Below are 26,911 nucleotides of genomic sequence, written 5' to 3'. Positions count from 1 at the left end.
TCTGCAGTCACAGGGTGACCCGGACCTTGACCTTGAGACGCTCCCAGTGGAGTTAAGCTGCTGGTTCGCTCCTGTACGGAGTAATTACGTGAGTAATGAGCATTTCAGAGAGAACATTAGCACACAAACAAGCGCTGAATCACCATCATCACATCAGTGATTGGGTTACGGCATTCCGGAGCTGCGTCGCATAACGCTCACACATCATCGACTGCCGCTCAAAAGAACATTTCATGCCCAGAAACGACATGACCCAGGTACCAGAACATTCCCTTCTTCACTTAGGTTATGCAGAGAAAAAAAAAACAAAAAAACAAAACAATTTCAGGAAATCAGTTTCGAATAGTTTCTCGGAACGACGTCCTAATGTTCACGTCAGGGACTTTGGTGATTAACGAGATCATTGTTTATTAATAAAAACATTCCCTCATGTCCCTGACTCACACTGAAATCCAAACTGCGTCGCGAGACACTTCACCTTTTCTCCGAATTTAACTCGACGACAAACAATTTCTTTGGGCGTGAGTTGAGATCGGACGTCTTAGATTGGAGGTCCGTCCTGTGACCAGAGACGGCCGATGACAAAGTTGTGTCAGAAGTGTAATAAAGTTCTCACTGAAATCTCAGAGTGTGAGCGCTGCTGCGCGACAAAAATCGACCAATAGGACGACGGCAAACTCGCTGCACAGCTACAGATACAGTAGCGGAGATGGAGAAACGAAAACCAAACACGGTTTTTATTCAGAAGAAAACTCTTTAGTAATTTAATAACACATCTACAGGGTTCTGAAGGCTTCTGTCTGGTTTCCACAGTCACTGTGTCACATCGTGTGCATAAAAAAACCTAGGTGTTAGCTAGCTGAAATATTAGCCTTGGTCTTTACCTAGCTTTGCTTGGCATCTGTGTGTGCCGGTTGCCTAGCAACAGTACTGATTGTCATAAAGCAGCATTGCAGAAGACACTTTCATTTCAGCACCTCTTTATTTATTTATTGTGTATTTCTTTCTCTTAAATCTCCAGCATCACATATTTGTTCAGTTCTTATCATTCATACACAGTGTAAGTAATATATATATATATATATATATATTATATTTAGAGATAAATATACATCTATATGTTTAGCAATAAGTTTATCTAAATAAATATCTTCACTGGCACATTTTTCGTTATTCTAAGGTAGTTTTTTCTACTTTAATTAAATATTAACAGTGAGATTTGCACATACAGAGTGTGAACAGTTTCACTACGAGGAACATACAGCGTAAAGAGACGTCCACGATATAAAGCTACGGCGATTTCAGCGTCACGCCGATCGTCTAAACGCGTTTATGAGCCAGACAGACGTGTGGACGAGAGACGAGGCAGGACGAGACACACCACTACGACACGGAGATTAAAAACAGACATGGACGTCTGCACCTTTTATCATCTAACTCCAACACCAAAAACAATTCCATCTCACGTGAGAATATTAAAAAAATAAAAAACACTTAAACACATAAAACCTTCACTCTGTTGACAAACACACTTGTGGGAACGTGAATGAAGGACGACAACACAAGTCTTGAGCTCTGTTTGCATGTGAGTTAGTGTTATAAATAATTCAGTTTGGAGTGAGCAAATATTTTCACACGCTTGCTGTTTTCATGTTTTCATTTCGGGCCTAACGTTTTTCACCCAAAGCGCTGGTATAAATGTGCAGAGTTAAATCCTTTCTTGCTTTCAAACATCAATATAAAGTTTACGTTTTGGCTCCACATCAGATTATTCGCACTTAACAAATCTCTTAAATTTGGATTATTCAGGATTTTTGTGGACGCGAGCGCAACAGCACCACCAACAGGTCGTAATAAAAACACACAGAATGATGTGAAGACGTGTGAAATGAGGCTGGGGCTGATTTCTTTCTCACCCAGACTGTAGATTCATGCAGCCAATCAGTGACAGTCGTGCTAGTCAGGTGACTGCACACAATGACACGCCCCCTAGATTTGAACTCTATTTGCGCTGATATTTTTACACACATCCTGAAATGCTGAACGTGAACCAGACGGATGAATTACTAAACGAAACAGTTTACTAGACTAAACACTCCGCGAGAAATCAGCATACAAACATGAAGTGCAAGAGTTTTTTTGTTTTCATGTGAATGAAAGAGTTACAACTTTTGTGTTGTTTTGTTGATTTGATTGGAAGAGTCGATTCAAGTTGATGCCTGTTTTTTTTTTTTAAGAAAATGAGAGGATGCGATTTGATTGGACACGTTATATAAGAGGAGTTTTAAAGTGGATCCGAAAAGCTAACTATAATGGGGATGAGAGGAGCTGATTTGATTGGACACTTGTTTTTAAAGGGGATGAGAGGAGCTGATTTGATTGGACAGTTATGTTTAAAGGGGATGAGAGGAGCTGATTTGATTGGACAGTTAATTTTAAATTGGATGAGAGGAGCTGATTTGATTGGACAGTTAATTTGAAAGGGGATGAGAGGAGCTGATTTGATTGGACAGTTATGTTTAAAGGGGATGAGAGGAGCTGATTTGATTGGACAGTTAATTTTAAAGGGGATGAGAAGAGCTGATTTGATTGGACAGTTAATTTTAAAGGGGATGAGAGGAGCTGATTTGATTGGACAGTTAATTTTAAAGGGGATGAGAAGAGCTGATTTGATTGGACAGTTAATTTTAAAGGGGATGAGAAGAGCTGATTTGATTGGACAGTTATTTTTAAAGGGGATGAGAAGAGCTGATTTGATTGGATAGTTAATTTTAAAGGGGATGAGAAGAGCTGATTTGATTGGACAGTTAATTTTAAAGGGGATGAGAAGAGCTGATTTGATTGGACAGTTATTTTTAAAGGGGATGAGAAGAGCTGATTTGATTGGACAGTTAATTTTAAAGGGGATGAGAAGAGCTGATTTGATTGGACAGTTAATTTTAAAGGGGATGAGAGGAGCTGATTTGATTGGACAGTTGATTTTAAAGGGGATGAGAGGAGCTGATTTGATTGGACACTTATTTTTACAGTAATGACACTTTTCACCATTTTACCTCCTGCACTGATGGTCACAAAAAAACAAACCCTGTGAAAATATATCATCATGATCTTATGCCTTATTATTTTCACAGAATTTTATATCACACAGATGGAGTCTATGGTGTGGAACTGAAAGCAACAGCCACGTTATTACTGATTAATTTCTAAATACCTTTAAAAAAAACCACAATCAGCTGATTAATAGAAGCAACGCCACGTCCCGTAACAGGAGGAGGAGGAGGAGGAGGAGGAGGAGGAGGAATGATCCCACTGATCTCAGCCTGAGCCGAGCCAATGATGAGGTTATTATGTTCTCCATGATGATAATATCAGTGTGATAAAGAACAAATGCTCAGCTGCGTCGCCGGAAAAACACTTTCTCAGCAGTCCAGCTTTCCGAATAAAGTTCACGAACTCCAGAGCAGAACACGAGCCGGTTCCAAAACCCACAGTCCATTCAGATCACCACAGTTCTTCTTATTGTTTGTCCTTCAAGTGAAACCCCGCCCATTAAATGGTCCAAACTTCCTGCCTCCACCAATCGGCGTGCTGCGTGAGGATCACGTGACCTCGAGTGAGGCGGGAGAGACGCGGTCACACTCGGCGCGGGACCGCAGGCTGTGCCACTGTTCCACGGGCGTGCGCTGGGAACGCAGCAGACGCCGCCAGTGCGTGGTCTCGGCCGGCCCCGTGGAGAACTGACCAATCACGACGCGGCCCACAAAGTCGTTGCTGCTCTTCACGTTGTGGCCGTAAACTAGAGACAAGAGGAAGAGCAGAAAATATCTTCATATCAAGAGCCACTTAAACCGACAGGATTTTAGAAGTGAATGTTTATTTATATATTTTATATTTATGACATTATATTTATTACAGGCTCTTAGATCCTCCTTAACAAGGAAATATGCTACAAAATACAAACACAATCAGTTCATTTCTTCACATAAGGTAAAAGGAAGGATTAAGTGCTGAGAGAACAGCAACGATTTGATAAAAGTGCCTTAAAAACTGATCAAATTGTGAATGAACTTAAAGTTTCTCGGTAAGTGTAGCAGACGAGTGCTCAGTCAGCTTCAAACCACCGCCACGTTTTCGCCACAGGACAGAAAACACTGGCATTATTTATTCATTCGACTAATCAAAATAGTGAATTAAAAGCGTGATAAAATATCCTGTGCACACATTACAATTTCACACTACAGCTTGATTAATTTGTGCGTACGAGTAACTGTCAGTGTACGATATCAACACATAAGATAGAGAAATATCAGTATGTGCTGGATCACGTGCTATTCTTTAACCTGATGGAAGCCATTTTGTTAAATTAAACCAGTGATTAATGCGATTATTAGAAACAGAACTATTCATGTAGTGATATATCCTCTATATTCTAGACTCCTATAAGATTTATTACATGCTGTTTCCTTCTGCAGTCCACATTTTCAGGTTTAAAGGTGAGTGTGTTTAAAGGCAGTGATCTATACGTCTCAGACGCTTCTACTCAGGAAAAAAACGTGAACTACACGCAGGTGATTTTAACAATCTGGATGTAGAGCTCAGAAAATCCACTTAATCAGCTGCGTAACTCGACTCGAATACCAGGAACTTTCCTCATGTAAATATTGATGTTACTTTTGGACTTCGACCCTGAAGATGACCCTAAGAGCTTTAAGAGATGAATTCTCCTAAAGCTAATGCAAAAAGAAAAGAAATACAGGCACTAAAAGCTCTTTCAGTGCTTTTTCAGTTCCTAAATATGACCCTAACTGACCTGCTCTCCATAGTGGCTAATGGAAACTAGGTACTGGAAGGTCTGGATATAAAGGAGAAACACCACATAAGCCTTTAATCCCTTATAAGTAGGAGTTTATAGTGAATGAGGGACAATAGAAATGATTAGCGCTTCATGGATTTGAGCAAGAAAAAGGAAGCAACCTTGAGAGCGAGCAATTCAATGTGTTTTGTGTAATAGGTGAAAAACGCAAGGACAAGCAACTAAAGAGTAATTACAGAGATAATCAATGTAGAAGCGCGGATCTGAATTGCACAGCGGTGGAGCAGAAATGTTCACGATCCCGGGGGAAGGATGCTGTAGAAGTACGTCGTAGCAACAGTGGCTGAGAAAAGTGTGTGATTTCTAAAGCTATTGCTTTCCTTTAAAATAAAGAAATAAATAAATCAGCCATATGTTACTAAAAAATACGCGGCAGATTTTTCACGATTAAATCCTGACAGTTTGTTTTGTTCTTCATCAATCCGATTCATCAGATCAGGAGTCAGGAGTCAATTTCCCTTTGGATTTGGTAACAATTTCTATAAACGCTATATGTATAATGGCCTATGAATACATTCATAACATGTAGTGATGTCATTTCAGCTGTTCAGTTTAGTTTATAATGCTTTTATGCTTTATAAGGTGTGTTTATAACATGTTATTATCACCAATAGCAATAAAATTCAGTCCCAGTTTGCTGAAAGCGTTCCGTTCAGCCATAGACACACCGACAGCTGCTCAGATTATTTCTAAAACTAGTAACTGTTTATGATTTATAATATTATAACCTATAGATCATAACTTTATCAGCTTTAAGTAAAGTGAGAGCTATATTAAACAAATCAGGTTTATTAAATCAACAGCATTTTTATTGTTTTATTCAACTTAGAGAGCTGAAATGCTCTTTCAGTAGTTGTAAATGTTTATGGCATGACTTCCTGATAATCTCTCTGGTGTAATTCATTTTTAAAGGAAAAAAAAATTACAAATCCACACATCTCATGTTATTAACACTACTTATAATGCATTATGCTAGTAATTCATAATGTATAATAAATGTATTTTAAATAAAAAAATATTCATATGATGGAGTGCTTTATGACGCTAGTAGAAAGCGATATGGAGGATTTCTAGTTTTTTATTTAAAAAAAAAGTTTTGATATAAAAACACAGAGGCGGAAGGAAGTCAGTGAGGAAACTCTCACGTATTCGTCGCCAGGCAACAGCAGCACTCGAAGAATCCATCGCCTCGAGAGCTCCCAGCCTCCGGGGACGCCCGCTAGACATCTCCTTTCATGTTCACATTTTATATCAGAGACTCAGCGAGACGCCAGTCTGAAAAAATCTCCCATGAGGCTTTTACGCAGTCTCTCTCACCGTGTGGGTGTTTACTGTTTTTCTAAATAAGCACACGTCTGCCTGGATGTTACACAAACATCACTCTCGAGGCAGACATGACGGACCGTGGGAGTGTGGAATAAAGTCACGTCTCCGGCAGCGGTCCAGAGGGAGCAGGCGAGGGTGCGGCGCCGGTTCTGGGCACTCGTGTGAGGTTGAGGTGATGACATCATCGGGCCGTGTCTCCGCCCTGACTTCAGGACTGGGATCGGTACTGAGACGGAGGACTGGAGAGTCGTGTGTGCACTTTGATGTTGTCTTTGATGTTCCTGTTAGCGATGTCTGAACCACACCTTATACTTATACTCATACTGAACAGCCAGTGATCTCACGCTAACACACACTGCCGCTGATGTGATGCAATCTGTATGGTCTCATTCCCAGTGATGATGATGATGATGATGATGGAGAAATATTTGTAATGGTGCTCACTCTGAGAGAAAAGGTACCAAGCTATACCATTACACATCTTTTTTTTTTTTTTTTGGATGGACGGACGGACGGCGTCTCGTAGCCGATCTGATCGCATTAATTTTGTGGCGGATGTGCAGGAGTGCAGTGTGAAGCACTACAGGGAGCAGAACGGCCTGATGGGAGCCAGATTCAGCCAGAGCACCCCGTCTGTTTCCACTCACCACATCACACACATCAGACAGCGTACAGCAGCGAAAGGGCATCATTAAACACTGATTACCCACTGCTGAGAGAGAGAGAGAGAGAGAGAGAGAGACAGAGGGAGAGAGAGGCAGAGAGAGAGACAGAGAGAGAGAGAGACAGAGGGAGAGAGAGGCAGAGAGAGAGAGAGAGACAGAGAGAGAGAGAGAGAGACAGAGAGAGGGAGAGACAGAGGGAGAGAGAGGCAGAGAGAGAGAGAGAGACAGAGAGGGAGAGAGAGACAGAGAGAGAGACAGAGAGAGAGAAACAGAGGGAGAGAGAGGCAGAGAGAGAGAGAGACAGAGAGAGGGAGAGAGAGACAGAGAGAGAGAGACAGAGGGAGAGAGAGGCAGAGAGAGAGAGAGAGAGAGAGAGAGAGAGACAGAGAGAGGGAGAGGCAGAGAGAGAGAGAGAGACAGAGAGAGAGAGAGAGAGACAGAGAGAGGGAGAGAGAGACAGAGAGAGAGAGAGACAGAGGGAGAGAGAGGCAGAGAGAGAGACAGAGAGAGAGAGAGAGAGACAGAGGGAGAGAGAAGCAGAGAGAGAGAGAGACAGAGAGAGAGAGAGAGAGACAGAGAGAGGGAGAGAGAGACAGAGAGAGAGAGAGAGAGACAGAGAGAGAGAGAGACAGAGGGAGAGAGAGGCAGAGAGAGAGAGAGAGACAGAGAGAGGGAGAGAGAGACAGAGAGAGAGACAGAGAGCGAGAGACAGAGGGAGAGAGAGGCAGAGAGAGAGAGAGAGACAGAGAGAGAGAGACAGAGGGAGAGAGAGGCAGAGAGAGAGAGAGAGACAGAGAGAGAGAGAGAGAGAAACAGAGGGAGAGAGAGGCAGAGAGAGAGACAGAGAGAGAGAAACAGAGGGAGAGAGAGGCAGAGAGAGAGAGAGAGGCAGAGAGAGAGAGAGAGACAGAGAGAGAGAGACAGAGGGAGAGAGAGGCAGAGAGAGAGAGAGAGACAGAGAGAGAGAGAGATAGAAACAGAGGGAGAGAGAGGCAGAGAGAGAGAGAGAGACAGAGAGAGAGAAACAGAGGGAGAGAGAGGCAGAGAGAGAGAGAGAGAGAGAGAGAGAGACAGAGAGAGAGAGAGGCAGAGAGAGAGAGAGAGAGACACAGAGAGAGAGAGACAGAGGGAGAGAGAGGCAGAGAGAGAGAGAGAGAGAGAGAGACAGAGAGAGAGAGAGGCAGAGAGAGAGAGAGAGAGACAGAGAGAGAGAGACAGAGGGAGAGAGAGGCAGAGAGAGAGAGAGAGAGACAGAGAGAGAGAAACAGAGGGAGAGAGAGGCAGAGAGAGAGAGAGAGAGAGAGAGAGAGACAGAGAGAGAGAAACAGAGGGAGAGAGAGGCAGAGAGAGAGAGAGAGAGAGAGAGAGACAGAGAGAGACGGACAGAGAGAGATAGAATAAAAGAGACACAGATAGAGATACAGAGAGAGATGGACAGAGAGAGAGACAGAGAGAGACAGAGAGAGTGAGAGAGATTCAGACAGAGAGAGATAGAATGAAAGAGAGACAGACAGAGATACAGAGAGAGATGGACAGAGAGAGAGAGAGAGTATAAATCTGTATAAATTTTGGTTTAATCTACCTGCAATATTTGCTTTGGCAACAATGTGATTTATAACATTCATGCCAATAAAGCTCTGATGAACTGAACTGAGAGAGAGACAGAATGAGAGGAGGGAGGGAGAGAAAGATAGATACAGAAAGAGAGAGACAGAATGAGAGTGAGAGAGATTCAGACAGAGAGAGATGGAATAAGGGAATGAGAGAGAGAGAGAGAGAGAGAAAGAGAGGAGGGAGGGAGAGAAAGACCATTAAGGACAGTCAGAGGAAAAGAAAATGTAAAAATTCCCTTTGGCGCAGCTGAAGGTTCTAGCAGGTGGGCGTGGCATGTGGGCATGACATGAGGGCGTGGCATGTGGGCGTGACATGAGGGCGTGGCATGTGGGCGTGGCATGAGGGCAGCATGCCCACCAGCTTCCTCTGATCATGTGGACTACAAAGAGCTGCAATAAAACACCACATGGTGCTCACCTTCAGTCTCACCGCCAATGACCAGCTTTCTTTCTTTCCCATCTTTCTTTCTTTCTTTCTTTCCCATCTTTCTTTCTTTCTTTCTTTCTGTATTTTTTATTTTGAATAATAAATGACTGGATCCACAAACAATAGAATAAAAAAGTGTGTAAGTATGCAATCTGAAAACACCCCTAACCTAAATCCCGCCCACTTTCCCTCAGTAAGCTGTCGCTGCAAAGCCCTACATTTGCATATTTAGTGCTGATTGGCTCTTGTATTTTATGATGTAACAACAATTCCGTTATGTGTTGTGTTTTTCTTACGTGAACAAAAATCAAGGCAGTGACAATTTAACCAGTCTGCAGTGAACCACTAGATTTTTATCATAAAACAAAAAACCCCCACATTTTTATAAAGTTTATGGTATTTTTAATGTATTTAAAATAACAATTTTGGATCAATAGAATAAAAAAAGTGAGAAGTTGAAATATAAACTCAGTGCCAGCTCATTCAGAGTGAATGCAAGTGCAAGCTACAATAATATACAGTAATATAAGGAAAAATGTGAATATATGCAAGTTTTTTGAACTAAATTATTTTCCTTTTGACGCATTTTAAATAATAAATTTGATTTCAGGTGTGAAATATTACTAAAAAAATGAATGCTAGTTGGATGAGCTGCACAAAAAAACGCAATATTTTAGCTACTTTGTCGAACTAGAAATAAAGTCTGTGGCCAATTTCCTCACTGTATCTTTTTTATGAGAGAAATGGTTTAATTAAATCCAATTAAATTCAATCTGGTTGGCATTTTAAATAAAAGGTAACGACGCTTTCTTGCAGCCGGATCAGTTTCACGGTGTGTGTCCATCTCTGACGGAGATCTTCTCTCCCTGCAGGACGGAGAAGACTGTGAGGAAAAAGAGTGTGTTCATTTTTTGAGGCCAATTAATGAAAGCAGCGAGACGTTTCTGTCACTTTTCTGTTTTTGTTCCGAGGTGGAGAAGAAGCCGAGAATTGTGTAATTAATGAGAGGATCAGCTCAGGCGTCTGAGAGTTTGAGTTCCTGTCAGAGACGACTGATAATCAGCGCTGGAATGTGGGTAAATTAAAGGTTTTGTGTGTGTGTGTGTGTGTGTGTGTGTTTACCTGTGAACACGAGGCTAACCTCGCTCAGTTCCTCATGAGGCACCCGGAAGCTGAAGGACTCGTTGAAGTAAGGGTCGATGGTTCCCCTCATGCACGACGTCTTCTTCGTCTTCACCAGCTTCAGTCCTGCCACCAGCTGAACTTTCACAAAGGGATCTGACACCGAAACCAACCAGAGAGATTGAGATTTTAATGAGAACTTTATACTGACCTGAAAAAAAGATAGCTGAAATATTCTCGAAAGAGTGAGAAGAAGTGAGACATAAATTCACAAAAATCAGGCTGTTAGTTCCACACACACACACACACACACACACACACTCAACAAACACACACTCATTGACACCTAGAGGCAGTTTAGAGTAGCTAAACCGCATACTGGCATATTTTTTGGAGGTTGGAGGAAACCGGGGAACCCTGCAATCACAAAAACCTCATTTACACATTGTTTCCACCTCTCTCTTTGCATGTGACGTCATTTTTACACAATCGTTCACAAAACTTCGCTATGTGTTCGCACTTGTACGCTTTATCCAGCCATAAGCACGTTTGTCTCTTTAATTAGAATCTTAGCAATTCAGGCTACACACTATACACACATTCCTTTTAAATCATTTCCTCCATTTTCTCCCCAATTTGGCCGATTTTCCCACCCACTAGCTAACTCTGCCCTATCACACGACAGCTACCAACCAGGAAGAGTGAAGGCTAACACGTGCTTCTTCTGAGACACGTGAAGCCAGCGTCCGCATCTTTTCAAACTGCTGTCATGCTGCGTCACAGGACACACACTCTGAGGAAAGTGCTATCTGCCCTCTTCCACATACACAAGCTCACAGATGCCCACGATTGGCTAGTGTCACTGTGATTGACAGGAGAGAGATTATGCCCCTCCCACCCAAATAGTACGGCCAATTTTTTTTGTTTCTTAGTTCAGTCCTTAATTAGTTTTTCTATTTATCCCTGCTGTTTCTGTGTTCCTTTGTGAAGTTTTGTGGATTTTATTGTGCAGTTCTGAGCCTTATTTTGTGTTTCACATCTATTCCCGGTTTTCCGAATGATTGATTATGGATTATCTTCATTTGGTGTCACTTTCATGTGTATTGACCCTCGCTATGGATACAGACTACGATTACGCAAATACAACCCACGCTGAGTATACACACTTGTGTCCTGCGTCATTTGCCAGCACATTCCGTCTATCATATTAAAGCCAAAACCGACAAACAACTGGAAAACTGAAACCTGAAGATCCGTCCATCCAAAATGTAACGAGTCGAATTCTGCCATTAAAAAGTAGTAAAGCTTAAACACCTCCTAAATCTCAATTACAGCATCATCGCTGTGTTCACGTTAAATCAGCACAGTTTCCCGCTTTCTGAGAGCAGAATTAATAAAGCTGGGTCTGTAAAGCAGGAGAACCCTCAGCAGCTCCAGCTGTAGGTTCATCTCACGGACGCAGCGAGTGGAAAGCGTGACGAGAGGAACGAGGAGGTACCTGAACCCTGGCACATGTCAGTCTGCAGCAGCTGCTTGGCCCTGATGACGTCCACGTTGAGTCGTCCGGCGCTCGGCAAGTAGTTTAAGGACAGCAGCAGTTCCCCGAGTTCTACCTCGTTCTGTACAACACACACACACACACACACACACACACAGAGTTATAAAACAACACACGCTGACTGAGAACCGAGGCACAACATCCTTCTGACACTCATCACCATTTTAAAGGAAAATATTATTATTAATTTGTCCGAATTCCCCAGAGTTCACAGCTGCTCCAGTTTTCCAAACAGCTTCATAGAAACCAGATTTGTCACAACATGTGCAGTTTTTTTTAATCAAGCTGTTGGTGTGAAATTTAATGAAAATATTTCACACAGCATTACTCAGAAATCTGACCAGAGGAGCTGGACGCTGGACGCAAACAAACGTTTTATATAAATATTCGTTTGTGTGATTGTTACTCTGATGAAATTTTGTTTATCTCGAGTTAATTGTTTAGCTGGATTCGATTTCTGACTCCTAATGCTTAACGACGTGAAATCAAAATCCTAGTGGTGAAATCATGTTGCTCAACACTGCCAATAAGAAATAACTGCGTGAATGTCGTCACCTGCAGAGTTCAGATCTCAAAGAAACTCCTGGAACACTGATTAAAATAAAAAATAAAAACCTGTAGACATGAGTGTGATTTTTCTTAATATATTCTGTAATAAAAGTAAATGTGAATGAACACTATTCAGTGGCTGTGTTTAAATTAAATGCTGTTAATATCCGAGGTGTAAATGTGCTGCGAATATTGAGTATAAAAGCCACTTTCCCGCAGTAATATCATGGTTGTGGTTTTGAGAAACGTTCGGATCAGCCTTTTTAATATTCTTACTTAGTAAATGTTGTATTTAACCAACAAAAATGAGCTTCAGCAAATTTATTACCTGCCCTTCAGTGGTATAAATTTACACACTTGCACTGACTCCACCCACAGTTTTACACGTTTGGGTAGAAACGACCCAGATTACATATTACAAACATTATTTTGTGAAAGAGATAAAACTCCATGCAGCTTGTTCACCAGCGTGGACAGATTAGTGAACCTGGAGTAAATCAGAGCTTGAGCTCTGTTTCGTCTTCCTCAGATAGTCATCATCAGCTCAACAGTGAATAAATGTGAATGATTAGACCTGGGAGCTGGGCACGAGAGCCTTCCACCAGTGTCCCCCCTTCACCAGGTCCACCTCGCTGAGCGGGAGCGTCACTTTGCCTATGACGCAGTGGCGTGAGAACTTGTCGAAGTCCAGCACGGAGAGCAGCAGCGTCCGGCGCTGGGCCTCGAGGAAGGGCAGCTCGAAGGTGAAGCGCTCCTCGAACACAGGGTTCTGTGTCTTGCGCTTGACGCCGGTCTGCCGCGAGTTCTTGTGGTCAGGCAGGAGGCTCATCTTGACGTAGGGGTTGGAGTGAGCCACGCCCGCGCCGGGAGGAGGCAGGTCCCGCGCCTCAATCACACGCACGATCAGCTGACAGCGCACGAGGTCGTACTGCGTGCTGAAGTGCAGGAGGCCGAGCTGGTAGCGCAGGAGGAGCTCCTCGTCGCTCAGAGAGTCTACGTCATCTCCGCCGGATTCGGACGAGTACAGTCGCGGCTCCAGCTTGCGGAAATAGTCGTCCGGGGGAGGCTGCGGTTTACGCAGGGGCTGAACCGCCTCCTTCCTCGGGGACATGGCCCAGAATTCAATGGGCTTCGTGTCCACCAGCGGGGAGCTGGGACGCCGCGAGTCCAGACCTGAGACGCAGGAGACAACTCGACATTCACTACAATCCAATCCGCTAATTATTATAGTAATAATAATTCTAATTAAACTTCTTATCATGCAGACATTTTAGACCTGATTAAGACCTGATTAAGATCCTCAAATCGGTGGAGAAATGTTTTCAAGATCTTCACAAGTCTAGTCCATCAGAAGAGACCCGTTTCATGCGTGACGTTTGTTTCTAGCTACAAGGCTAATGGAATGGAGGCTTATAGCTACCAGTTTAGCATAGCGTGTGTTTAAGTCATCACACAGCACAGTCGCCTTTAAAGTCAGGGTTTATCTCAGTAACACAATTAGTGCATAAACAGTGTCATAAAATATCAGAATAAATTTATGAATCGAAAACTATTTTCTCATCTGAATCATTTATAAGTATAAGCTCCGCCGTCAGACATTAGCCCACGCCCCCTAATGAGCTCTTTGCTGTTGTTTATAGATAACGGTGTGTAATAAAGAGTCAGAAACCACATCTCTAAGTCTGTCTGAGACCCCGAACATCTCCACAAAGCTGGTGCCACAGTGGGAGGAGTCACACACACACACACACACACACACACACACACATATTTAGTGCACCATGCTAAACTGGAGGCTATATACATCCATTACACATTAGCAACATTAGCATTGTAGCTCCATTACAAATCTAAAGAACATGTATTGATTCATGGAGTAAATTTGGTGTAAAAAACCACCTTGGAATGATTTATTTTTGGCCTAACTGTAAGTTTAGTGCCACAATAACAGGGACGTACTGGAGAGCTGGCGTGCGAGGCTGAAGGTGGAGCGAGAGTTCTCCGAGCCGGAGCCCCGGCTGCCGGGACTGGTGCAGCTCGGACTGCTGCTGTCCGTGATGTTGTTGTGGGCCGGAGGGACGTGATCACGCGACACCGGGTGAGAGTTCGACTCTTTCTCATTGTTACAGTCATTAACACTGAAAAAGAGAGAGAAAGAAACAAAGACATGAAATATTTAAATTCTCTTAAAGCACAGCAATTAACCAACAGTTCAACTGTTTTATTTGTTTATACAGAAAACATACTTCTTATCCATTTGTAGTTACATTTAATATTGCGACACATCCTCAAAACAAGTTCCTGTTCTCACTTACGTTATAGCAGCTATAAACAGTCGTTCCCTCTCTTTTCTCTCTCTCTTAAAAATAATTAGACAAAAAAATGCAGCTTATCGTGTGACTGAGAAACCGCAAAGACGCGTAAACTCCGCTGTTAAACTACTGCCAGGTTCTAGAGTTTAAGAAAAAAAACAATGAGCGATAATATTACATAATATAGTATTACCTTGGTAATACACACACACATACACACACACACACACACACAAAAAGGGTTCTTCAAGGGTTCTTTGTATAATTAAGGGTTCTTAGCTTCCACAAAATGTTTTATTTGGAAGTCCTTCTGATATGAAACATTCTGTTGTACGGTTCCACACAGAACCTTTAAGGTACAGGTGAAGAACCTGGAAGTGTTCTAGATGTTTTAAGGGTGTGTCTGTAACAACGCTTAAATCACTTTACCACCAAATAGTCATCACTCGTTTCGGTTGTTTGGGCACAGGTGAGTGAAAGGTGAAGATCGATTTTACCAGCTTGTCAGTAAAATAAGCCACGCCCCCGGGTCTGTGGTGATGTCACAGCACTCGTAGTGACACAAGTCTAAGACGCTGTAAACTCAAGCATGCAGATGTAAAATAAAATAAAAAAAAAACAGTGTAAAGATGCATGATCAATATTCAGTTAGTCGCAAATTACTTCCTGTATTAGTGTGTTACAGTGAGTCATGTGACCAGCCAGTCATGTGACTCCTAGCAATCCAATATGATGCGATATACGTACAAGGGAAAATATCAGCTATTGTACCTTTAATTAGTGTGTACATTGGAACACTGAGTTTTGATTTCATGCAACACTTTGGCACTTTTTTGTGTTGTTATGTCCAAGTACTATCTCAGTCCTAAAGTGACAACACCATGCATGTTGGCAAGATAATAATAATAATAATTATAATAATAATTATAATCATAATAATAATGATAATAAATTACTGAAAGCAAGTTGGAGCGTTTATTAGAAACAGGGAAAACACAATTAAACAGTCACACTGATGTGAAATCAATAAAATCAGGGAGTCGATTACTGAAATGCTTCCTTGATGGAAATCAAATTCAGCAGGCAGGAAAAAAAAGTCTTTTTTTGTGCATGAATTAGCAAACGCGTCAGAGCCAGAGTGCAACTTTCCGCATTAATATCACGGCCCAGAGCTCGTGTAACAGCCGTGGCTAATTTTATTGTGTTTCCCTGCTGGAATAAATATCCTGTTTCGGTCATTTCTTTGGCGAGGCCTGACTGCGAGGACTTCCCTTAGGGATCATCAAGGACCCTCTGTGTCCATGACTACAGCGCAATGAGAGAGATAGTTGTCACGGCAACAGAGCAATCTAAAACACATGGCCTTAGAAGGTCGGCAGGAGGAGGGGGTGGGGTCGAGGGAGAGCTGGAGGACTGGAGGATGTGGATCAGGATTATTCCTAGAAATTCAGTGGATTCTGAATGACGAGCACCGACACAGCCAGCGTCTGCTTTAAAACAAAAAAAAACAAAAAAAACAACTGACATAAAAAATGCTGTGTGCAAACATCTCATTCCACCTCCGAATGAGGGCATCCGTCACTCTGCAATTACCCAGCAGCCCCCGGGGGACGTCCGTCCAGCCAAAAACAAAGCATGACTGACGTTTCACAACACAAGCTGTTGATTAGTGATGATGATTCAAACTGCAGACTAATTGCAGACCAAACGTTCACTCGTTTGCTGTTTCAGACTCTCGTGCCCACATCTGACGCTCGAGTCTGGCACTATAAACAATCACACACCCAAAAAACACACACACACACACACACACGACCCCAGTCATACGCCGCCTTACCGCGATAAGTCACTAGAAGTCACGTTAAATTCTCCTGCTAATACTGACTGGTGATCTGACAGTGTTTCTGTAATAATTACTGAAGCATGTGATTTTATCTGATGAGTCGGAGAGGCTTCGTCAGGCAGCCAGACACATCCGTAACATCGCTTACGTTAAGCTTGAATTAAAATTAAAAATGCTAGCATCAGTGTCTAGCATCAGGACAGAAGAATCACTGAACCCTTTTTCACAGATAAGTTTATACGTTTTATATAAAAGCATCACCTCTGATACGCAAAAATTCAAATTTTTGAAGAGAGTTAATATTGGAGATTTATGAGGTTATAAAGTGTTCATATAGGCATTATATGGGGCTTATAATGAGGTTATACTGTATAGACTTTGCATAAGGTTATAAGAGAACAATGGATATTGTCGTGATATGAGATTAGCAGAAGTTCATAATGGCCGTTATGTGATGTTATAAGGGGTTTATATGTTAGGATGGAAATGGTATGTGTTTATGAAGGGTCCATATGGGCATTGTATGAGGTTATAAGGAGTTTATGTAAACTTTATATAAATTTAAAAGAAGGATACCTGGGTATTGTGAAGGTCTGAGCTCATAGGAAGTTCTTATTGACATGTGTGAGGTTATAAGGAGCTTATATAAACATTGTATGAGGTTATAAGATGATTATATGCTTCTTGAGATTGTATGAGGTTATAACATGTTCACATTGGGCATTGTGTGAGGTTATAAGGGGTTTATATATTAAGATAGAAATGGTATGTGTTTATGAAGGGTTCATATGGGCATTGTATGAGGTTATAAGGAGTTTGATATAGATGTTCTCGTAGGTTATTAACAGTATTATATGATATAGATGTTCTCTTAGGTTATGAAGGGTTCATATGAGCATTGTATGAGGTTATTAGATGTTCATTTGGTGCAGTGCGTGAGGTTATAAGGGGTTTGGATTTGGGATGGAGATAGTTTTAGGTTATAAAAGGTTCATATGAGTGTTGTATTAGGGTGCAGTATTCATATTTGGCATTGTGTCAGGTAATAAAAGATTTATATGGGCGTTGTTGGGTTATAAATGCTTCACATAGGCACAGTATGAGGTTATAAAGCCTTAATACTGGCATTACATTAATATTAATTTATACAGGGTTCCTTTTGGGTATTGTGTGAGGTTATAAGAGGCTTATTAGATGACAGAGATGGGATAAGGGTATGAAGGGTTCAAATGGGCATTATAAAAAATTATAACAAGTGTATACAGATGCTGTATATAGTTATAAGATGATATAGGTATTGTGATGGTATAAGCTGGGCATTGTGTGAGGTTATAAAGGGTTCATATGAACAGTTTATGAGATTAAAAAGAGTTCATATGGGGATTGTATGATGTTATAAAGGGGTCATATAGGTGTTGTTGTGAGGTTATAATGTGTTTATACGGGGACAGAGATGGTATGAGGTTATAAGTGCTCCTATGGGTGTAGTATGAGGTTATAAATGGTTCATAATGGCATAATATGAGGTCAAAAAGTTTTGATATCAGGATTAAGTGAGATTACTGTATAAAGGAGTTACATTGGTCATTGTATTAGGTTATATAGAGTGCATATGTGGACTGAATGAGGTTATAAAGCATTCCTATGGGCATTATATGAGGTTATAAAGGGATAATAAGGCTATTATATAAGGTTATAAATGTACTGTATGGTGATGATCAGAGGATTATAGATGTACTTACAGCCAGGAGGGCGTCTGTGCAGGAAACGGCCCCAGAATCTCCACTTCCTCCTCAGTGGTCTGACAGCAGCTACATTCCCAACACCACTGCCAACATGATCGACACGACCAGCGGCACAGCAGGAGATCCGTCAGTGTAGACAGCAGACCCTGAGGAGAATCATCACAAACACCACTCAGAGATCACGTAGCACTCAGAGCTAACGCCTGCACAACAACAGCTAATAAAGCATTATAGCCTTTCGGATTAATGTCTCAGTGAGAACGCACTGGTGCTTTATATTACAGCCTGGTTTGATCCAGGTATACAGTGTGCATTTCCAATATTTATTAGTACATCCTGGATATTAAAGTGAAGTTCGGAGTTGAGATAAGTGAACAGAAATTTTTTAAACATATTTTCATGAGCACAATATTAAAAAAACAACTAAATGCAAAATAACAGCATGCGCTGGATCAAGTGTTATTTTATAAGCACCACGTCCACCTGGAAGCCATTTTGTTAAATGAATCCAAATCTGCGGTGATTAAAGTGATAATTACAACTAGGACTATTCATGCAGCGATACACTAGACTCCTATTAGATTTATTTCAGTTCTCACCATTTTCTCATTCATAAATCATCATATTAGTCTTTTTATTTATTTATTTATTTATCCAAGTCTAGACGCTAGTGAAAAAATCTGTCTCGGACGCTTCTACTCAAGAAACATCTGGCAATCTTGGAGGCGTGAAATACACGCAGGTGATTGAATTTAATAATCTGCATGTGGAGCTCAGAAAATCCACTTAAGTGCTCTGCGTAACCTGACTCTGAATACCAGGAACTTTCCCAGCTTATGCACTGACGTAATGTTTTTATTAAAAAGTTTGTATGAAAACTATCCGGTTTGTAAGAATTTGATGCAGGACTTTCAAATGACAGTGTGTACAGACTGTTCTACATAAAATGTTAATCACTGTCTTGCTCTCAGTAAGGAGAAAAGCCTCGGGGAGTCTCAGAGAGCTTCTGATTAAGATTTCATCTTTAGGAGCTTTGCGTAGTTGTGGTAGTAAAGTGCGTGAGTCATCGCCTCTGCTGCGACACGGCCGCCTGGTCCCCGGAGCGCAGACATGATTTAGTGTCACTGCACTCCGGCTAAACAAACAGCTTATGAACGTAGGTAGGCAATAAAGAAGATCCAAACCATCGCAGAGACGGTGGTAAAGTGGACCGGCGCTCAATCTGGGATCTGCAGGGTTTAGACCTCATATCAAAAAGCCTGCCTATTTTCTGCTTGATTTCATCTGAGCGAGTCTCATCACATCGAGGCAGAGAGAGACCATCAGAGTGCCATGATTGCTTCGCCAAAAAAAATGCAAAATGTTGATTGGGTGCAAAAACATGCCACGTGGGAGGAGAAATGATAAGCAGTGAGGAAATTAGAAATGACCTTTTAGACGGTGTGTCTGAAGAAGACGTGGGAAGAAATCGATGATTTACGTCGTTGCGTGCGCACCCTTTTAACAGCACACAAGAAAAAACATAAACAGGATTTATTGGGACTCGTACCTCATTGACGGGTTCCAGCTGTCCTTTTTTACAGGTGGGAGGAGACAGAGGAGCGGCGAGAGCAGGAGGGAAGAAAACCAGAGGAGTTTAGCAGGACAGACACGACACACGGATAACAACAAACACACCTCACGCCACTCGGTTAACAACAAACACACCTCACGCCACTCGGTTAACAACAAACACACCTTAGTCCACCCGGATATTTCTTTTTACAGCTGGCATACATACATCCAAAGCTGGAGCCAACAGTTAGTTAGTTAGTTAGTTAGTTAGTTAAATAAATAAATAAATAAATAAGCATTATTTAAAAATCACTACATTTTATTTTCCATAATTATTCGTAATTTTTTTAGCATTTATTTTAAATGTTCACTGATTAATAGTCAGGTTTATAATCTCATCTGTTATTGTTTTGGTTTATTTTTAAACATTAATTAAACAATAACTCCAGCTGTTTTATTTTTTTTTTTAAACATGGCCTTCATCCACCACATCTGTAGCATCTGTTTTATTACCAGACGTTTACATTTTGACGAAAGACCTGGCACAATACCAGATTTTCTTTTCCGATCCCGAAACCTTGAGCACCAGCTGATATCGATACCCATCTGATATTGTTTACGTTAAAAATGACTAAGGTTTAAAAACTTTTTTTTAACTAAAGTTTAAATTATGAATATAATAAAAATAAAAATCCTAACAAAAGAAACATCAGTCGAGTCTCTTTATATGTAAACATTTCCAATTCCAAAATTACACTTCTATCCAAATCCAAATCCAATCTTTGCTGTCCGTTACAGGATCCGACGTTTTCTTTTCTTTCTTTCTTTCTAGGGTATTAGATATTTTTTGTAACTGCACACACTTTGGTTTTTAAAGAGCTTTATAACTAAATGTGAATGTGAATTTCCCTGATATCTGATCCACCATTTTGAGCTGATATCATCCCTGATACTGATCCCGAGCTCTAATTTTAAATAAAACCTATTTTTATAATGACGTGAACTCTCCTTCATGAAGTTTTCAACTAACAGTTAATAATAAATGTTTATAGAACAGAACAGATTTGGGAAGATTTTCTCTCAGGTCTGTTTTTCTGTGGAATTGCTGCAGATTTACGTTAGTGATTTATAGTTGCGTCATTATAATATTTAATAACTCAACATCTGCCCTTAGACTCCCTTTATAAATCAGTTCAGAGATTTTCTACAGTCTTTAAATTAAATTCCTGTCTGTAGTAATCACACACACACACACACACACACACACGCTGCACTTACAGTGGATAAAGTTTAGGATAAAATAACACCAGATGTTCCCTTTAATCCTGAAGAACACTTTCTTCTCAGCAGGGTTCCTCCACACACCTCCACAGTGATCGGTTAAAAAGGTCACGTACTGATTCTCTCATCTTCCATTCCTCGTCTCACCTGTTTACTACTTCCTGTTTCACTACCCCGCCCCCTCGTTTGATGGACAGCCTGCGAATAGCTACGAACCTCCAGCCGTTCTGAAAGTCCAGCACTGCTCGAGGCTTTGATGTCATGTGATTAAGAACGTCTAAATGTTTGTAAATTTGAGTCTCAGTCCTGTGAATGTCCTGCGCAGACGTCCAGGTCCTGCGCTGTAGCATCTGTGAGTATATTTGTGTGTAATGTGAGGATGTCCACTAGGGGGCGGTGTGACACGAAGCACACCACGATGTACAGAAACTAAAGCTGAAAGTCTGGTGTTTCACTGCAGTAGAGAGAATTACGACCAAGTGATAAAGAGGAATCTCAGAATGTCATTAGTCAGTACACAGCATCACTTCTCTCTATTGGTCTGTGGTTGGTTACCATAACACACACACACACACACACACACACACACACACTCACACACACACACACTGCAAATGATTATATACATGTAAATAAAATGTAACAGTAATCAAGCTGTAATGATTTTCATGAAAGGTAAACGAAGCCATCGAGTCCATACTGAACCTCAAATGAACGCGTCCCTTAATTTGTTTAATCACATTTTATTGGCTACCAGCCGATGGTGAGAAACAGGATTAACCAATCAGGATCGTGCATTTTTCCCGCTACGGTTTAGCCAGCTAGCTACACTGCGACAGATGAAGTACTGGAGATTTACGCAGGAGAAGAAGAACGAGGCTAGATCTGGTTTTAAAAGGTAAGATTTTATTTTTTCTCCTGATTAGTCGCATGTTGTTTAAGTGATTTTCAGTGGAATTGTCGTTAAAATGTTTGATTTCCTAGAGTGACACTGATTACGTCTAGAGTTCGCCTTAAATAATTACATGAAAAATTGTGAAATAAATTCCTGTCTAAGCCGGTGTTAGCTGAAGCTGCTTTAAAAACTCAAAACTCAAATCAACATTAACATTAACATGGATCCTCGAGCCACTGCGAGCAAGAGGCGGAGCTTCTGGGATTGACGGGAAAGTCCGCCTCCTCGTTCTGATTGGCTGGATGCTGATTGTGAGGAGAAATTCACACACACAACTTCATCACACACACTGCTGCTTTAACCAGAAAGATATCATTTCATTCAGAGAGTCACACACCATCACACACACACACACACACACACGGTCACACACCATCACACACACACACATACACACAATCACACACCATCACACACCATCACACACACACACACCATCACACACACACACACACACAGTCACACACCATCACACACACACACACACACATAGTCACACACCATCACACACACACACATACACACAATCACACACCATCACACACACTTCACAGATACATACACACACACTCCACAGATATACACACGCCGTCACACACACACACACACACACACACAAAATCACACACCATCACACACACTTCACAGATACACACACACACTCACATACTCTTCACAGATATACACACATGCACACACACTCCACAGATATACACACGCCGTCACACACACGCACACACACAATTACACACACACACTTCACAGATACATACACACACATACTCTTCACAGATACACACACATGCACACACACTCCACAGATATACACACGCCGTCACACACACACACACAAAATCACACACCATCACACACACTTCACAGATACACACACACTTCACAGATATACACACAAAATCACACACCATCACACACACTCTTCACAGGTACACACACATGCACACACACTCCACAGATATACACACTCCGTCACACACCCACACACACACACAAAATCACACACCATCACAAACACTTCACAGATACATACACACAATCACACACACATACTCTTCACAGATACACACACATGCACACACACTCCACAGATATACACACGCCGTCTCACACACACACACACAATCACACACACTTCACAGATACACACACCTTTACACATACACTGTTGCTTTAACATGAAAGATACTGAATCATTTCATTCAGAGAGTCACACACACACACACACACTTCACAGATACACACACCTTCACACACGTGCACACACACTTCACAGAGACACACACATCTTCAAACACACACACACACATACTCTTCACAGATACACACACACCATCACACACACACCATCACACTTCACAGATACACACATGCTGTCACACAAACGCACACACACACCATCACACACACACTTCACAGATACACACACACACTTTCACACACACACACTTCACAGATACACACACACACACACACACACACTTCACAGATACATACACAAACTCACACACGCACACACACACCCTCGCACACACTTCCATTAATGTGTGATAGAGATCTGCTTTCTTTCCACTGCTTTGATTCTTTCTCTCTCTCTCTCTCTCTCTCTCTCACACACACACCCTTTTCTTCCTCTCTCCATCTCTCTCTACCTTTTTCCCCTTCAACTAATCCCTTTACGTCTCTCTCTCTCTCTCTCTCTTTCTCAGCCCTTGGCCCCGCCCTCCTCTGCTCTCCATCAGCGACCCGATGTTGTCTGAGCAATTAGTCGCGGCTGTAACCATGGTAACGGCGGCGGTGCGAGCGGGAATGACGCAGCAGGGTCAGAGAGACACATGGACCACACAAAGCAACGAGAACATTGCATAACACACACACACACACACACACACACACACACACACAGCTCAGTCCACTGACACAAAAATACACACCTGTCATACATAATAATAATAATAATAAACATAATAATAATAATAATAATAATAATAAACATAATAATAATAATAATAATAATAATAATTATTATTATTATTATTATTATTATTATTATTCTGTTTAACACAAAATTCTGCTTTTTTAAATTTAATTTTTTAAACATTTTAAAATTATTTTTTTTAATTAACCCAAAAATTACAAAAAAAATACAAACTAAAATATATTTTAAAAAAATCTACATATAAAACAGAGGAGACGTACATTATAATCGAGGATTATTATTATTTAGAAAAGTTATGGACTTTTGTTTAATGTTATTATAATAAATCTTTTTTTATTTTATTTTTAGTCAGCAAGTAGAGTTAGGAAAAATGTTTAATTATTAATATATTTAATATTAGACAGTGTGTTTTTGTTTCAGCTGACATTTTTAGCATAGAAATATAATATTCCTCATATACGTCGCTAATATTTTTATGCCTAAATGAAAGGAAATAATCGGCGTCTCCGTGTTACAGGTTTTTAAATCGAATTTCTTTAAAAGTGTTGTAAAGTGTGTGCTGTTGATTTCACAGAGCAGAGGCGAAGAAAAAGACGTGTGTATGTCTGAGTGATTAACACTGGCACAGAAATCAACTCGAATATACAAGAAAATAAAGAAAACAACCAAATAAAACCAAAACTGGGGGAAAAAAAAGCGGTTCATGAAACTGTGACAAGTCTTTAAAAAAAAATAAATAAATAAAAATAAATAAAATATGTAAACAGAAAATCTGAGCTCTTAAAGCATTTACACTCTCACAGAAAAGGTTCTTTAAAGGTTCTTAGTCTATTAAAAGAGTTCCACTCAGAGCTCTGAGAACCTTTAAGTGTTCCCTCAGAGGATGTAAATGTGTGTGTGTGTGTGTGTGTGTGTGTGTGTGTGTGTGGTTACTGAGATTTACCTGTGTGTACGCCATCCTGTCCTCACTCCCTCCCCGCCTTCTCACTTCCCATCCACAGCGACATGGTTCTCCCCCAGGTTCCTCTCACACACACACACACACACACACACACACACACACACACACACGCTGGAAAAACCAACACGGAAATAAAAGAAAGAAACCAGGAGCAAAGTGGAGGAAGAAAAAAAAAAACCTCCTGATGGAGTTCTGGCTGGATTCTGGGATCTTCCGTTCACAATTCACAAATCCTTTACAAATCCTGCTCTGGGAATGATGCCGACCACCAACTCCAGATCTGACACACGGAATCACAGCCCCTTCCCCTTCCTCCCTCTCTCTCTCCCTCTCTCTCTCTCTCTCTCTCTCTCCTCCCTTTCATCATCATCATCCTCCTCATCATCCTCATCCTGTTCAGCCCCACCCACTCAGACGCTCCTCAGTCTCTTCCTCCTCTCTGAGTGACTCACGCAGGTTTACACACATGAGCGCAGGAGGCTGACGGCTGTCAGAAATCATCTCCTCGCTCCTAAACAAACAATCAATCAAACAAACAAATAAACAAACAAACAAATAAACAAATAACGTTCTGGTTTAGTACTTCTTCTTGTTTTTGACCACTTGTTGCTCCTCCATCATGGATCCAGTAGAGGAGGAAGAGAAGAGAGAGGGGGAGGTTATGAGAATCAGACCACCTGCTGCTGCACACACACACACACACACACACACACACACACACACACACACACACACACACCTGTACTAAAGTGTAATGCATGAAATATTATAGTGGAGAGTGTGTGTGTGTGTGTGTGTAACCTGAGTGAGTCCACCAAAGGGAATGCAAAACAAAGTTTCCGTGGAAACAGCTGTGTGTGTGTGTGTGTGCGTGTACATGTGTGTGTGTGTGTGTGTGTGTGTGTGTGTGAGACACATGTTCTGTTGCTGTGTCAACAATCCGAGTGCACGTTGTTCTTCTTCAGGCCGAGGGGACAGAGTTCATCACCTCACACACTCACGTACTGATCAGAGTAAAAACACCATCCTGAAGTTGATTATTTTCCCACAACAGCACGACCCCAAGTGTTTTATTCCTCTTACACCACAGCAACTTACTAATGATTCTGATTATTTATTTATTAAAGAACATGTCGTACTTTTTAATCATTAATGTTGTAGATTATCAGAGAAAGGAGTTAGTTCCTGTTCTCGCTTACGTTATAGCAGCTATAAACACTCGTTCCCTCACCGCAATCTCTCTCTTCTTTCTCTCTTCAAGTTAATAATTTTTAAAAAATCGCAGCTTGTTACATCACGTTACCGAGAAACCGCAAAGAAGCGTAAACTCCTCTGTCCTGAAGATGTCGGAAAACTTAAAGTTACAAAAATCCGTTGAAAAAAAATGAAACCACACGTGAAAATATTTAGCTGATAAACACGTTGATTACAAGCAGAATAAATATTCCACTCTGTGTGAAGCTGTAAAAAACGGATATTAAGAACATCATGAACAATGTTGTGACATCGTATTAATTCGCAAATGATTGACGAGGCGTGTGTGTGTGTGTGTGTGTGTGTGTGTGTGTGTGTGTTATCCGGCGAGGTTCTAAATCACACTATCACACTTGAATCGTATCTTTTACACACCTGAGCATCATTAAACACTGCACTGTGACAGAAGCACAACGTTAACGCTGCTAATCTGATTTGATTTAAGAGACAGATGATGTGAGAAAAGGAGAAACGTTTCTCTGGACTCTTACATTAAATATGGAAAAAAGAAATGAGATTTTTTATCCCTGACAGATGGAAGATAGAACATTTAAAAATAAGCTGAAGGACTGAAAGCAGATGGAGATTCAACGCTTTCTGCCTTAAAAAGACAAGCTGAAATGTCAACACGCATCACTAATGTGAGATTACAGCGACACCTAGTGGTCAACACACACACACACACACACACACACACACACACACACACACACACACACACACTCTCTCTCTCTCTTGTTATATCACATATTTAGACAAAGCATTGAACATTTTAAAGAACTCCAATCTTAATGTAGAAACGGAGATAAAACTTTTCATTTGTTCATTTTATCCATCATTTTTAATCCGTCATGTTCTGTGTGTCTCAGATGTTTGAAAGAACGCCTAGAACCATTAAAAAGTTCTTTGGTTGTCCCTT

The 26,911-nt window shown here is 41.1% G+C and overlaps 1 protein-coding gene across 1 annotated transcript; it reads right to left on the bottom strand.

The window, feature by feature from the left end:
* Positions 1–1,031: 1,031 nt before the first annotated feature.
* syt17 (synaptotagmin XVII) lies at positions 1,032–25,416 on the bottom strand. The gene is made up of 8 exons (XM_034309735.2): positions 24,721–25,416; positions 19,583–19,600; positions 18,031–18,179; positions 14,093–14,271; positions 12,708–13,306; positions 11,525–11,645; positions 10,027–10,182; positions 1,032–3,796 (listed from the first exon to the last, which is right to left on the bottom strand). Exons 1-8 carry the CDS (start codon positions 24,733–24,735, stop codon positions 3,600–3,602), a joined length of 1,434 nt encoding a protein of 477 aa, XP_034165626.2. The 5' UTR covers positions 24,736–25,416; the 3' UTR covers positions 1,032–3,599.
* Between the last annotated feature and the right edge of the window lie 1,495 nt (positions 25,417–26,911).

The sequence above is a fragment of the Pangasianodon hypophthalmus genome, chromosome 13, assembly GCF_027358585.1.
Source record: "Pangasianodon hypophthalmus isolate fPanHyp1 chromosome 13, fPanHyp1.pri, whole genome shotgun sequence".
Classification (NCBI taxonomy): domain Eukaryota; kingdom Metazoa; phylum Chordata; class Actinopteri; order Siluriformes; family Pangasiidae; genus Pangasianodon; species Pangasianodon hypophthalmus.
This window is presented reverse-complemented; position numbering and strand designations above follow the sequence as displayed.